Genomic DNA, 15,908 nt, shown 5'->3' with positions numbered 1-15,908 from the left:
TTATTTAACTCCGCAGTCAGTGAGCAGGTCCTGCCAAAATACTAACACAAATGTACCCCCAAACTTCTGGGTGGTTGAGAAAGCTGGAGGAGGATTTGAGTGTGTATTCTCACACACGTGAAGGGAACTACTTCCATCAGGCAAAAGGCCTCTTGAAGTGTTAAACTATTGTGGGTAAACAAAAATTCAGCAAAAATAATCTCTAGGCCTTATAAAAATGAAATAGTATTTCAGAGTATTCTTTCCTATCTTTTTTTCCCTGTGGGAAAATATGTTCAGCCTTGAACAGTGGTTTTTTCTTTGTTTCATTTTTTTCTGTGACAGTTACTAGTGGACAGTTTATATTTTAATGTCTTTTTTTTATTCTTCACATAATTAAGGGGGAAATAATTCTTCATACTGGTTTCAAGCCAAAGTGTTATCAGCATTGTACCTGGGAAGGAAATGGTTAGGTTCTGGGAGAGATTCTCCCCCCCGATCCCCAGCAAATGTCCCCAGTCAAAATACATATGTTGTTGGAGAATTTGTCAGCCAGAAAACAATGTTTGACTGTTTCATTCTGAGTGTTATATATAATTTTCTGAAAATGTCAGAATATCTTATGTAAGCAGTCTGCCTTCAAGTGACTATCTCCTTGATTATAATCAATTTACCTGTAAAGTCTGACACTGTTTTGAGAGTCATCTTAAAAAGCCACAGGTTACTTGCTAATCAAGGACCTCAAAGGATATGTGCTGTGTTTAGTCACTCAAGCATATGACTGAGCTTTAACTCTCTTCTTCCAATCCTAATAGACTATGCATCTATCTTGTTCTCTGAAAGTTACAAAGACATATCATAATATCCCTTACCCACATATGTGGTGATTGCTGTTGGTCTATATCAGGGAGAAACACCGTTCTAAGGGGGAAAAGAAAAACAATTTGGCAGTGGGCTTTTGGCAGTGGGTTGGAATCAAATCCAAAGTTCCCACTCATTTTTATTAAAAGCAGCCGTTAATGACCTGCAATAGGCAAACAATGCTATTTATTTTTAAAGTGGTCTCCCCCTTTGAGCTATTTTCTACATAAATCAGTTACTTTATGCATTTACTTTCTTCGGTAAGTAGGTAAAGGTATTTGCCTTTCTGATTTTTCACTCTGATCCTTTATAAATCTCAGAAACAGGTTAGGTCTAGGCTGATATAAAAATGAGAAGTGCTCTTCTGCCCATTTTTCTAACAAAAAGATACTACAAATAAATTTCAAACTTCAGCTCTGTCAAAAAATGGGCCTCTGTATTTTCTAGTAACAGATAAAAGTACAGAGATCAAAAATCACATAAACACAAACATAGTTTCAATCTCTTGCCAAAAGTTTTCATCTCCCAGGAAACCCCCAGCATCTACCACTTACCTGATTTTTCATATAGCTGGTAGGAAAACTGCTTGATACACAAGCTTTTTTTGAGACCTGTAAAGCAGTCAGTTATGCCTCCTTCCTTGTATTGGTATTTTCCAGGTCAACAGCTGCACAGTACAGTGGTAACATTCTGTCTTTAGCCACACTTAGAGCTACAGGGGAGGGGATTCCTCTCAAGATTATCTCCTTTGTTATTTTAACAAGGTACCCCAAAACTTTACACAACATGTAACGGCCTTGAAAGATTAAGCAGCAGGATGTGAGTTTAGAATTTTTGTTTCTGAGGTACAACAAACCCTTTCCTATGCCTCCTTTCTGCTTATCCTCTGCCTTTCTTCTTCCCCTCCCAACCAACAACTTTTCCCATCCCTGGAATAACAGCAGAGAATTATAATACTTCAAATCTTGCAATATACTGTTAAATCAAATATTGCATTCCCGAATGAGAGACAGATTAAGAAAAATAAGGAAAATTCTCTTTGGAAAACTCCTGAAGGGAAACCTATGATACCGACTATCTTTACATCTGTGAAAACTTTCAATTTTGAAAAGAAAAATTAAAAAGATACCAGTGGGCTATGGTAGCCTTCAATACTGCACGCCTCCCTCTCTCTTTAATCTTTTTATTTGCTACCAGCTGACTCAGACGCCGACTCAGAGGCCCTTGATGACCGTTCCAAGCCTCCTAGAGCCTCCTAAGGACCATCAAGAAAGCACAACAGAAACGCCCGCTGACCCTCACTCTTTAAAATGAAGCGGTAGGAGGCGTGGCCCAATGTGACTAGGAGAACGCCACGCCTATGGGGCGGGGCTGCTTCAGCCTCCGCCTCTCCAGAGGCGGGGGAAGGGGCGGGGGAAGGGGCAGGAGCCAGACGTGACGCCCTCAAGGAAGCCCGCCCTGGTTGGAGAAAATTTAGAACGTTGGAGCGGGGGAAGGGGGCGGAGTCTAATTTTCCTGTTGTTGGTGTGCCCGGGTCGCCTGGGTAACCGGCCGCGCTGGTCCTGGCTGCGCCAGCGCAGGCCGCGGAGGTCTCTGGGTCAGAGCCAGCGCTGTGCTCTTTCGGTCTGTTCCGTGATGGCAGCCGCCGCCGCCGTGGTCACCCCGTCGGGTTTGGAGGATGAGGTGTCTCGGTCCCGCGGCGAAGGAGCGGGGGAGATGGTCGTGGAGCGGGGGCCCGGCGCGGCCTACCACATGTTTGTGGTGATGGAGGACCTGGTGGAGAAGCTGAAGTTGCTCCGCTATGAGGAGGATCTCCTCCGGAAGAACAACCTGAAGCCCCCGTCCAGGTGGGTGCCCTTGTCCCCCGAGCGCCTGGATGCGGCTGGGCCCTGGGGAGAAGCCTTCCTCCGACCTTTGGGGAGCGCGGGTTACCAAGCACTTGCCTCTGTCTTCCCACGCAGGAAAGAGCACTTCACCCCAAAGTTGGCGACGGAGGTCCGGACTGCTCACGGAGTTTAGACTTGGTATTTTTGTAGGGAGGGTAAAGTTTTGGAACTTCAGAAAAGGACTGGAAGGCAGCTTGCTTAGAGCACTCACGCAGCTTCATAAAACGCAAACTTTTTTTTTTCTGATTGTAAATATAGTAAAACAACCTCTTATAAAACTCAGAAAACTTACAATGTGTAAAAAAAGTACTGCAATCACTCATGATCTCATCCTCAAAGATGAATACCATAATCAATTTAGATCTATTTCTAGTTTTTGTTTTCCTTTTCCAGAATTTGTCCCTACAACTTGTAACTTTCGTACCGGACACCTACCTGTGCATTTTATAAGTGGTTAGTAAACTTGTTCACTAATTGCCGTCTTTTAAAAGACTTCTGTCTTTGCAGTAACAGTACTTTTGGAAACTGAGAAGTGAACAAGACAAATGAAGTGACAATGGAATTGTATCTTTTTCATAGAACCTGAAGTTCTGCTCTGTTCTGTTGGGGGGAAAGTCCATCATATTCTGAAGCCGCGGCTGGTATTGGTTGCTGAAGATGATGGACAGCCAGCACTTTCTCTTTAAATTAGTGTAGCCTAGTGATAGGCCTCATAAACTTTGTAGTTTCCTTCACATTAATACTTATTTTTTTTGTATTAAATTTTTGTGTTTGTTTAATTGTGTAAGAGGCAGTTTAGTTTAAGAATCTGTAGTACTTTCTCTAAATGACTATACCTAGGCTCAAATTATTTTCTTTTTTTTTTTTTTCAGAGTTCTAGGACTTTTAATCTGTCCCAAAATTGCTGAAGCAAAAATCATGATAAAACGTCTGCTTTCCTTTACACCCCCCAACGCAAAATAAAAAAAACTCCGTAGGAAAAAAATGGTTTTGTACATGGGAAGAAACATTATGAATTCAAAACTTACAGATAAGGGTTAGCTCTATCACTCTTTAAAAAGTTTATACGAATATCCAGTCAACACCAACAGGGTTACCTCCCTTGAAATGTTATCTATACGGATTTCCAAGTAGACCACAGAGCTGTATACTGTCTTGGAATGTCCTCAGAAGGTTCTGTCATTGATCAGTTAACAGAGTAAAAACCCCAGAGTCCTTTCAAATGGAAGAGGGAGAGACAGGGATAGAAGAAACTATTCAAACTTCGTCTTTCCTTGTGTTCAAATTATTTACCTTGACAGTTTAAATTTAATTCCTTACTCTCTTCCAGCAACTTCCATTAGAAGATAATGTTGGCTTCATGTAAGCTGCCCATATTGCTAAGCCAGTCCATAATAGAAAAGTTAGAGGAAGAAATAATGTTGCTTGATCCATGATATAAATTGTAAGATTGGAAGTTATTACTTAAATGAATAGTGTAATATAAACAATCAACATTTTCTGTTAATAAAAATGTGTTTTTTTTTTCTCCAAGTATATTTTTCAAACAAAAATAAATTGGCTTTAAGATTCTGTTGGTAACAATCTCTGTTATTTCCTCAGAAGTTCAGGAGGGTACTTTGAGTCATGGATTTGCATGGAGATATCCTAGTCTACGGAGAAGGCAATGGCACCCCACTCCAGTATTCTTGCCTGGAAAATCCCATGGACGGAGGAGCCTGGTAGGCTGCAGTCCATGGGGTCGCTAAGAGTCAGACACGACTCAGCGACTTCACTTTCACTTTCCACTTTCATGCATTGGAGAAGGAAATGGCAACCCACTCCAGTGTTCTTGCCTGGAGAATCCCAGGGATGGGGGAGCCTGGTGGGCTGCTGTCTGTGGGGTTGCACAGACTTGGACATGACTGAAGCGACTTAGGAGGAGGAGGAGGAGGATCCTAGTCTAAAGGTTCTCAAAGTATGGTCAACAGATTAGGAACATCAACATCACCTGGGAACTTATTAGAAGTGCAATCCTACAGGCCCTTTCCTGAGTCCAATATATCAGAAATCCTAGAGGGTGAGGCGTAGAAGTCTGCTTTTGCAACAAGCCTTCCAGGTGATTCTGATACCCACTTAAGTTTGAGAACCAAAGGTCTGTCTAGTCAAGGCTATGGTTTTTCCAGTAGTCATGTATGGATGTGAGAGTTGAACTATAAAGAAAGCTGAGTGCCAAAGAATTGATGCTTTTGATCTGTGGTGTTGGAGAAGACTCTTGAGAGCCCCTTGGACTGCAAGGAGATCCAACCAGTCCATCCTAAAGGAGATCAGTCCAGTGTGTTCATTGGAAGAACTGATGTTGAAGCTCCAGTACTTTGGCTACCTGATGTGAAGAACTGACTCATTTGAAAAGACCCTGATGCTGGGAAAGATTGAGGGTGGAAGGAGAAGGGTCTGACAGATGACCAACTCAATGGACATGAGTTTAAGTAAACTCCAGGAGCTGGTGAAGGACTGGGAAGCCTGGGTGTGCTGCAGTCCATCAGGTCGAAAAGAGTCGGGCACGACTGAGCTATTGAACTGAACTGAACTGAACTGAACTGTCCTGGGTCTACAGTATCTATCAGTATCCATTCCTCTGTCCTGGAGTTGTTATCAGCTAATAAGGAAAAAAAAAAATGAATTATTAGTACTGGGTGAACATATACCTACTTGGAAAGACTTCATGACCTTTTTTCCCTCCCAGCTGTTATTTTCCAGAACATTTAAACTTATCCTGCAAGAAAAAAAATTGGGAAGGAAAAAAAACTGGAAAAAAAATCAAGAAGGAGTAGATTGCTTATGAAAAATAGTTATAGTATCTATAAATCTAAGTATAAACAATAGTACTAGCTTCACATAAAAGCAAAATAAGGTCTTTGATCAAAGTAACAAATGCTGTGGCTTGCAGGTTTTATTCCTTTTAAGTTTAGGTGTGAAACATGTTGGTCCTCAGAGGGCTATTTTTAGGAGGCTAGGGGCTTTAACCTAAAGTCCACAAATGTTTGTTAGACTGGGATATACACAGGCAGTGGTTCTTAATCCTGGCTGAACCTTAGAACTATCTAGGAAGCTTTTGAAACATATCTACTCCAGACTTCACTCCCAAAAGTTTTGATTTAATTCGTGAGGTAAGAAGCAATGTTTAGTCAGATAGCAGTAGTTTAACAAGCTCTTCAAGTGATTTAGCCAATTGAGAACAGTATATAGTATACAGCCAATTTGAGAACAACTGTCTATAATGGTGAGTAGGTTAGAAACAGTAAATAAAGATTAACAGTTACACTGTATTAAAAAAAAAAAAGTAAAAATGCATAGTAAATAATCATTACTATCTTTATTTTAAACTCCAAGAGTCTCTTAAATTTCAAATTACCATTTCAGGAGATATTCTCTTATTAATTATCCTGACACATACATGATTTTGTTCAAAGTTCTGCATTCATCAGTGCATTTTTTGAGTTAAAGTCTTTGAACTAATATTTTGTGTCCAGTAGAAATTGCCCTTATCCTGTTGATTAAAATCTTTACTATAAGAGTGTGGTGGGTTACTAGAAACCTCAGAATGAATTGTGAGTGTCTTTTGATGTTAAAGTCATTGGGACAAAAAATCCTTTGGCAATTTCAGATTTTGTTCATTTAACTACTATGGACTTGTTTGTTATTTCATATTCTGTTCTCCTTTGTTTTGGAACAGACACTATTTTGCACTGCCTACCAATCCCGGGGAACAGTTCTACATGTTTTGCACCCTTGCTGCTTGGTTAATTAACAAAGCAGGACGCCCCTTTGAGCAGCCTCAAGAATATGATGATCCTAATGCAATAATATCTAACATATTATCTGAGCTTCGATCATTTGTAAGTATAAACAACTCCCTTCTTTCTGCATGTTTGCAAGTTAGGACATTTTTAATCTTGATAATTCAGCAACATAAATGCTAGCCTTTTAGAAGAATTCTCTGTGAATAACTATGTGTGTGTGTTCAGTGTGTGTTCATTATTAATGTTAATATGTCTCAGAGATGAATTTATGTATACTTAGTTCACCTTCTAAAAAATGATTAAAAACTAGAAAGCTGAAACACTGTATTTTGAAAAAGAACTTTGATTTAATAGACCATGATAGCAGTGGTGCTTTTCATTTCTGACTTTTCCTGGGGACAAGCAGTAAGAATTTTTGGCACACACATTATTAATTTTTGACAAGTGAATCACTTCATCCTTCACATAGTTGTTTAACAGTATGATACCAACCTAGTGGTTTTACTGATTTTTCACCCTAATAACATCAGTGATTTGTTCTGCTGTCATGAGGTTATTGTCTTTTAATTTGATACTATTGCCTTTTAATTTGATACTTTTGACAATAAAACATCTTCATTTTCCTTTTGTATATATGTACCAATGGATTTTTAAAAGAAGACTAAAGAGATGGATTTCTGAGAAGCAATGTAATTACAGTTACTTTAAATCATTTGAAGAATCAAGAAGTGATACATTTATTCAACAGTACTTTGCTTAAAATATTTTGACATTGCAATATAAATAACAAATAATACCCAGTTTATCTTTTGTATTTCAGGGAAGAACTGCAGATTTTCCTCCTTCAAAATTAAAGTCGGGTTATGGAGAGCATGTATGCTATGTTCTTGACTGTTTAGCTGAAGAAGCATTAAAATATATTGGTTTCACTTGGAAAAGGTAAAAATTACCCAACCTGGAAATAGTAATTTTATGTGCATAGCTTTTTCTTCTAACTGTTCAAAGCTATTTAACTGAACTGATAGGAAGTATTTCCTCTTGACCGTTAAACTAAAAATGCCACAGGTAATTAGAAAAGTCAGTACAGACAAAATTGAAATATCTAGTATCTTCAAAACTAGATATTCTACTGTTCCCCTTCCCAATTCAAATATATAGTTATTAAAGATTTAACTATAACTATATCCTAGTCAATTGAGTATATTTTTTTGAAATTTCTTTGAATGTATTTATGATACAAACAAAGATAGTATATACATGGGAAGTAACTGATAGCCTACAAATTTAAGGAAAAAATGGAAATTAATAGAGTATTTCAAGTGGGATTTTTTCCCTTTGTTTATAGTGACGAGGCAAGAATAATACTGAAGAAACACTCTGTTAGATATTGTTCATTACTTCTTTCTCTGATCTATGATTTGTTTATATTTCTGTTGCCATATCTTTCCCATGGTATTAAAGTCATTTATGTACAAGTCTTTCTTTCTAGAAATTATGAAATCTTTGTATGGCAGTTAGCATAGCATTTGGTATATCATAGATACCCAGTAAATGTTGACCACATGGATGAGGAAATAAAATATTTAGAAACTGTCAATTTGTATAGGTTATAATTAGAAAATATATAAATTTTGTCTTTTGAAGACTGAGATTATTGATAGGTTAAAAATTGTGGAAGGCATTATTTAGGTAAAAACATGAGCAAACAGTGATTTTGAATTAGAACTAATTTCTTGGAAAAGTATATATATTATTTCTATATTTTAATGTATTAGAGAAGGAAATGGCAACCCACTCCAGTATTCTTGCCTAGGAAATCCCTTGGACAGAGGAGCCTGGCAGGCTACAGTTCATGAGACTGCAAAAGAGTTGGGCACAATTTAGTAACTAAACAACAACAACAACAGATTTTAATGTATATTCAATTACATTCTCTCAGGAAAACAGTCTACTCTTTATTAATGAATACTTTTAAACACTTACTTGACTTAGCTTATCATCAAGTTGAACCATATGAAATTACAGATAGTCATCTATTTTTTAATTAAAAAAGAGTGGCAATTGCATATGCTCCAACTCAAACATTACGACTTAGTGCAATATGGAGAATGAGTATATATGATCCACATTACTTCCTTATTAGAGTTTATGAAAAGTTATGAGATATCCTACATTTGTAATTTTTAGAAATTTTTAAATTTATTGCCCAGTGGATTCTAAATTCAGGAACTATTAGTATTTCAGCTACTATTTAATTTGGTACTTCCTTTGTTTCTTAGTATATCTTATTCTTGGCCACATATTGTAATTTGGATAATTTATAGGGACCATATATACATGGAGAGAGAAGGAGGAGGGAACATTGAAAATCAGATTAGAAAAACATTGAAAATCAGAATTACATATCAGCTATGTGATATGTAAGTGACAAAGAAGTTACATGTTTGTATATGCTTATTTTGTATATTTAAATATGCTAAAATAAACCCTAGAAAACATAAAAATCCTAGGAAAACATTGCCTTTAAGATATAATCTAATTCTAGTTAGTAATAACAAAAATAGGAAATTTATCCTTTAAGATTAATTTGGTGTGTAGTACTTTCCTTCCGTAATATTAAATGTCAGTTTTTGTTTTTTGTTAACCTTTCTGAGGTATGGATTTTTATAAGTTTCCAGAAATAAATGCAAATACTTCTGAATATTTTTAATATGAGAAATGTGTGTCATTAATCTTTTTTTAAAGCATTAAAAATTTCAGTATTTAATAAGGATTATTTAACTTAATTTCAATATACAGTCATTAAAAGGAAAGAGAAATAGAAACAATAAAGAAGCGTAATAGCACATGCATCACCAAATTAGGCCAACCAACATCCAGAACTTAGGGAAGTTCCAAATAATAGCAGTCTGGAGTCCCGCTTGGGAAAAGTATGTCCACGCCACAAATGAGACTTCAAATTGCAGTTTCAGGGGCTTTTGCTTATAATCCCAAGGTGCAAACTAATATCATCAGTTTGTGTGCAAAAATGAAGCTCTGGTTTTATGTTAACACTTTTACAATGCTGTTTGTTTTATCTTACGAGTCATAGGATTCCATTAAACCCTGGGTACAGTTGGCCAGGCCTCCAGGAGCTCAAGAATTCCAGGCCCACTCCCTTTTTTATTTAAAGTGCTGCCTGACTAGTTGTGCTTGCACACAACCATGGAATATAGGCTGTGGCCAGGCACATCAGAAGCAAGGTCAGAGACCTCTCGTGCTTCTGAAGCCTGAACCAAAGCTTCCTCCATTTTAATTTCCATAATAGCCTCAGGATTGTTTATACTTAAGAGCATAGGAATAAGGCAAAATAACATGAACAGTCTTGTTAATTCTGTAGGTCAAATTACAATTCCAAACAGTCAAAAGAAACAAAAAACAAGCAAAGAGTTAAACAATGGAAAAAAACCATTTCTGAGTGATAGGGAATGTAGTAAAGGAAAAGTCCCGCCAGGAATGAGAGGTATGTTTTTGTACATTAACTCCTATATCCATTAACTTATCAGCTATGATAATAGTAAAAACAGTAGTAAACCAGTAAAATATTCTATCAAGATACAATTGTGTTTTCCTATGTTCAGATGGGAAAGAATCCGCCTGCAATGCAGGAGAAGACCTGGGTTCAATCCCTGGGTTGCGAAGATCCCCTGGAGGAAGGCATGGCAGCCTGGAGAATCCCCATGGACAGAGGAGCCTGGTGGGCTATATTCCATGGGGTCGCAAAGAGTCAGACACTACTGAGCGACTAAGCACAGCATATGAAATCTTTTAATACTTTGGTTCCTTGCAAAATCTTATGTAGGGGTTCTAAGGAAAAGCTAATATTAGGAACAGACAAAGTAGGAAATAACATTGAAGTCAGTAACATCTGAATTTTCATGGTATGGGGGGGAAATAATAGGTGGTCCTCTTCCAATATAAAAGATCAATGTATATTAAGCATCCAGAGAAAGGGATTCCTAAGTGATACATTAAGCTAATGTTTACATCATCAGTTATAATACTAATTGAGGAGTGATTTCAAAAAACATACTGTAGGTTTTAGGGGAAACAGTCCATTCACAATAGTTGATGAAGTTCTCCAATATGCAGGGTTCCCCACATGCAAGAAGTTGTTCCACATTACAGTCTATCATTAGCCTTGTCACAATCGATCAGTAAGAAGGTACAACTATTAAAGTAACACATGACATTGGCATATAATCTTTGTGTTCAAGGCTTGAGCTGTATCTTTACCAATGGGATGTGATCTAGCAGACAGATCAATTTTGTCCATAGAAAGGCAAAGTTAAGAAAGGACAGGCCTTGTTTGCTGAATAAGCGAAGTTATCCGAGTTCAGGTCCAGCTCAGGTTTCTCCAGCTGAAGATTATCCTATAGCTTTCTTCATATTTTTTTTAATCAAGGCATATCCTTGAAGGTTGAGGCGTGGATGACAACCCACAGTACAGTCAAGCTTCCAAGAATAACTTATTCATGAGATTAACAGTGGTTTAAATGGCACATTTTTCTTGTCTGGGGATCATCACTACAGTATTATCCCCTGAGCAATCACATCAGCAGGTGTGGGAGGACCACTAGGCTGCTTTACTCAGACTTCAGCTCCAACTGCATGTATTTCTTTTTTTTAAGATCATTATATAGTCCAGTTGTTTTTAAATATGACTGCTCATTAGAATCACATCTGGAACTTTGGAGAAAAAACAATAGCTGAGCATTTCTATTTTTTCAAAAAATTCCAAGATAATTCTAATGTGCATCTGGATTTTAAAAAGTGATTATGGGTTTTCCTATTAAATGATAGTTTTAGTGATTTAGAATTCTGTTATTTTCTGTTGACCAATCATGATGCAGTGGTAAAAAGGGATAATAGTTAAATAATCAAAATCACAATAGTAGATTACTTTTATCAGTTTTCATAATCAATAGCCAGACAAAAAATAAAAGATAATTACAATTGCAATAATTACATACAATCTAGAGAGTTAAGTAGACTGATGATGTAAGTGGAAGTGCATACATGCCCATGTTTTCATCCACCAGCCAGTCTATATATTTTGGTATTTAATCCATTTACATTTAAGACAATTACTGATCTGTATAATCCTGTTACTATTTTCTTAATTGTTTTGGGTTTATTTTTTATAAATCTTTTCTTTCTCTTGTGTTTCCTTCCTAGAGAAGTTCCTTTAGCAGTTGTAGATAAAGCTGGTTTGATGGTGCTGAATTCTCTTCACTTTTTCTTGTCTGTAAAGCTTTTGATTTCTCCATCAAATCTGAAAGAGAATCTTGCTGGGTAGAGTATTCTTGGTTGTAGGTTCTCTTCTGTTTTAGCACTTTAAATATATATGCCAAAAAAAAAAAAAAAGCCACTCCTTTCTGTCTTGTAGAGTTTCTGTTTAGAAACCAGCTGATAAACTTATGGGAGTTTTCTTGTAAGTAATTTGTTGCTTTTCCCTTGTTGCTTTTAATATTTTATCTTTGTCTTTAATTTTTTGTCTTTTTAATTACTGTGTGTCTTGGTGTATTCCTCCTTGGGTTTATTGTGCCTGAGACTTTCTGTGCTTGCTTCCTGGACTTGTTTGACTGTTTCCTTTCCCATGTTAGGGAAGTTTTCAGATATTATCTCTTTAAATATTTCCTTGAGTCTTCTCTCTCTCTCTCTTCTCCTTCTGGGACCCCTATAATGTGAATGTTGGTACATTTAATGTTGTCCCTGAAGTCTCTTAGGCTGTCTTCATTTCTTTTCGTTCTTTTTTCTATATTCTGTTTTATGGCAGTAATTTCCACCAATCTTTCTTCCAGGTCACTTATCCATTCTTCTGCCTCAGTTATTCTGTTGTTGATTCTTTCTAGTGTATTGTTCATCTCTGTTCATTTGTTCTTTAGTTCTTCTAAGGCTTTGATAAACATTTCTTGCATCTTCCTTCTTTTCTGAGATCTTCCTAGATCATCTTCTCTATCATTACTCTGAATTCATTTTCTGGAAAGTTGCATATCTCTACTTCATTTAGTTGTTTTTATGGGGTTTTATCTTGTCCCTTCATCTGGGACATAACCCTCTGCCTTTCCATTTTGATTAACTTTCTGTTATGTGGTTTTCATCCTGGTAGATGCAGGATTGTAGTTCTTCTTGCTTCTTCTGCTTGCTCTCTGGTGGGTGAGGCTAAGAGGCTTGTGTGAGCTTCCTGATGGGAGGGACTGGCAGTGGGAAAAATTGGGTCTTGCTCTGGTGGACAGGGCCCAGCTCAGTAGAACTTTGATCTGATTGTCTGCTGATGGGTAGGGCTGCATTCCCTCTCTGTTAATTGTTTGGCCTGAGGAAACCCAGGCCTGGGGTCTGTAGGCTCTATTTTAGGGTTAATGGAGATCTCCAAGAAGACTCACCCAAGGGGCACCTCCCATGACTGCTGCTGCCAGTCCCCCTATCCCCACAGTGAGCCACTGCTTACATACGCCTCCAAAGAAGACACTCCAACACTAGCAGATAGGTCTATTTCAGTCTCCATGGGGTTACTACTCCTTTCCCCTGGGTCCTGGTCTGCATAGGATTTTGTTTCTCTTTTCCAACAGTAGAGTCTCTCTTTCCCCCGCTCCTGCGAAAGTCCTATAATCAAATTGTGCTGGTCCTCAAAGTCAGATTCCCTGGGGATTCCTAATCCTTTTGCTGGGTCCCCAGGCTGGGAAGCCTACCTTGGGGCTCAGAACTTTCACAAAAGTAGGAGAACTTCTTTGGTATTATTGTTCTTCAGTTTGTGCATTACCCACCCAGCAGTTATAGGATCTTATTTTATCATTATTACACCCCTCCTACCATCTCGTGGTGGCTTCTCCTCTGTCTTTGGACATGGGGTGTCTTTTCTGGTGGGTTCCAGCATTCTGTTGATGGTAGTTTAAGAGCTAGTTCCAATTTTGGTGCCCTCGCAGGATGAGATAACTGCACATCCTGTTACTCTGGCATCTTGATCCAGTGCCCTATGTGTCATTAATCTTGGTAGAGAAATAAGTGTTCAATACTTACTTTTACTTTCCAACACAAGAGATGACTCTACACATGGACATCACCAGGTAGCCAATACCAAACCAGATTGATTATATTCTTTGTAGCCAAAAATGGAGAAGCTCTATACAGTCAGCAAATACAAGACCAGGAGCTGACTGTGGCTCAGATCATGAGCTCCTTGTTGCCAAATTCAGACTTAAATTGAAGAAAGTAGGGAAAACCACTAGACCATTCAGTTTTGACCTAAATCAAATCCCTTATGATTATACAGTGAAAGTGACAAATAAATTCAAGGGATTAGATCTGATAGAGTGCCTGAAAAACTATGGATGGAGGTTCATGACATTGTATAGGAGGCAGTGATCGAGACCATCCCCAAGAAAAAGAAATGCAAAAAGGCAAAATGGTTGTCTGAAGAGGCCTTACAAATAGCTGAGAAAAGAAGAGAAGCTAAAGGCAAAGGAGAAAAGGAAAGATACACCTGTCTGAAAGCAGAGTTCCAAAGAGTAGCAAGGAGAGATAAGAAAGCCTTCTTCAGTGATCAGTGCACAGAAATAGAGGAAAAGAATAGAATGGGAAGGACTAGAGATCTCTTTAAGAAAATTAGAGATACCAAGAGAACATTTCATGCAAGATAGGCACAGTAAAGGACAGAAATGGTGTGGACCTAACAGAAGCAGAAGCTATTAAGAAGAGGTGGCAAGAATACACAGAAGAACTATTCAAAAAAGATCTTGATGACTCAGATAAGCATGATGGCATGATCACTCACCTGGAGCCAGACATCCTAGAATGCAAAGTCAAGCGGGCCTTAGGAAGCATCACTACTAACAAAGCTAGTGGAGGTGATGAAATTCCAGTTGAACTATTTCAAATCCTGAAAGATGATGCTGTGAAAGTGCTGCACTCAATATGCCAGCAAATTTGGAAAACTCAACAGTGGCCACAGGACTGGAAAAGGTCAATTTTCATTCCAATCCCAAAGAAAGGAAATGCCAAAGAGTGTTCAAACCACCGCACAATTGCACTCATCTCACACACTAGCAAAGTAACGCTCAAAATCCTCCAAGCCAGGCTTCAACAGTGTGTGAACTGAGAACTTCCAGATGTTCAAGATGGATTTAGAAAAGGCAGAGGAACCAGAGATCAAATTGCCAACATCCACTGAATCATGGAAAAAGCAAGAGAGTTCCAGAATAACATCTATTTCTGCTCTATTGACTATGCCAAAGCCTTTGACTGTGTGGATCACAACAACCTGGAAATTTTAAAGAGATGGGATATCCCATCTCTTTACCAGACCACCTGACCTGCCTCTTGAAAAATCTGTATGCAGGTCAAGAAGCAACAGTGAGACCTGGACATGGAACAACAGACTGGTTAGAAGTACGTCAAGGCTGTATATTGTCACCCTGCTTATTTAACTTACATGCAGAGTACATCATGCGAAATACTGGGCTGGATGAAGCACAAGCTGGAATCAAGATTGCTGAGAGAAATATCAATCACCTCAGATATGCAGATGACACCACCCTTATGGCAGAAAGTGAAAAAGAACTAAAGAGCCTTCTAATGAAAGTGAAAGAGGAAAGTGAAAAAGTTGGCTTAAAACTCATCATTCAGGAAACTAACATCATGGCCTCTGGTCCCATCACTTCATGGCAGATAGACAGGGAAGCAATGGAAACAGTGAGAGACTTTATTTTTTTGGGCCCCAAAATCACTGCAGATGGTGATTGCAGCCATGCAATTGAAAGACATTTGCTCCTTGGAAGAAAAGCTATGACCAACCTAGTCAGCATATTAAAAAGCAGAAACATTACTTTGCCAACAAAGATCCATCTGCTGCTGCTGCTGAGTCGCTTCAGTCGTCTCCAACTCTGCAACCCCATAGAGGGCAACCCTCTAGGCTCCCCCATCCCTGGGATTCTCCAGGCAAGAACACTGGAGTGGGTTGCCATTTCCTTCTCCAGTGCATGAAAGTGAAAAGTGAAAGTGAAGTCGCTCAGTCATGTCTGACTCTTGGTGACCCCACGGACTGCAGCCCACCAGGCTCTTCTGTCTATGGGATTTTCCAGGCAAGAGTACTGGAGTGGGGTGCCATCGCCTTCTCTGTCATAGTGAAAGCTATGGTTTTTCCAGTAGGCAAGTATGGATGTGAGGGTTGGAATATAAAGAAAGCTGAGTGCCTAAGAATTGATGCTTTTCAACTCTGGTGTTGGAGAAGACTCTTGAGAGTCCCTTGGACTGCAAGGAGATCCAACCAGTCAATCCTAAAGGAAATCAGTCCTGAATATTCATTGGGAGAACTGATGCTGAAGCTGAAGCTCCGATACTTAGGCCACCAGATGTGAAGAAC

General features: G+C 38.5%; 2 protein-coding genes across 5 annotated transcripts in view; one reads left to right on the top strand and one right to left on the bottom strand.

Annotated features, from left to right (window-relative positions):
• HHLA2 (HHLA2 member of B7 family) overlaps positions 1 to 2,148 on the bottom strand; it is a 161,035-nt gene extending 158,887 nt beyond the window's left edge. For 3 of the 4 annotated variants that reach the window (XM_070787397.1, XM_070787385.1, XM_070787386.1), the window contains exon 1: positions 1,395 to 2,148. The gene's annotated coding sequence lies outside the window, so the exon portion shown is untranslated. The remainder of the gene's footprint in view (positions 1 to 1,394) is intronic. The other variant, XM_070787393.1, reaches the window with a different exon arrangement.
• Positions 2,149 to 2,348: 200 nt separating this feature from the next.
• Positions 2,349 to 15,908, top strand: part of IFT57 (intraflagellar transport 57) — a 74,356-nt gene continuing 60,796 nt past the window's right edge. Inside the window, exons 1-3 of the mRNA XM_070787383.1 lie at positions 2,349 to 2,687; positions 6,442 to 6,604; positions 7,329 to 7,447. Coding sequence (XP_070643484.1) covers positions 2,476 to 2,687; positions 6,442 to 6,604; positions 7,329 to 7,447 — 494 coding nt within the window. The 5' untranslated portion in view covers positions 2,349 to 2,475. The remainder of the gene's footprint in view (positions 2,688 to 6,441; positions 6,605 to 7,328; positions 7,448 to 15,908) is intronic.

The sequence above is a fragment of the Bos indicus genome, chromosome 1 (assembly GCF_029378745.1).
Source record: "Bos indicus isolate NIAB-ARS_2022 breed Sahiwal x Tharparkar chromosome 1, NIAB-ARS_B.indTharparkar_mat_pri_1.0, whole genome shotgun sequence".
In the NCBI taxonomy this organism is placed as follows: Eukaryota; Metazoa; Chordata; class Mammalia; order Artiodactyla; family Bovidae; genus Bos; species Bos indicus.
The sequence above is the reverse complement of the archived record's forward strand: the minus strand, read 5'-3'. Positions and strand labels throughout refer to the sequence as shown.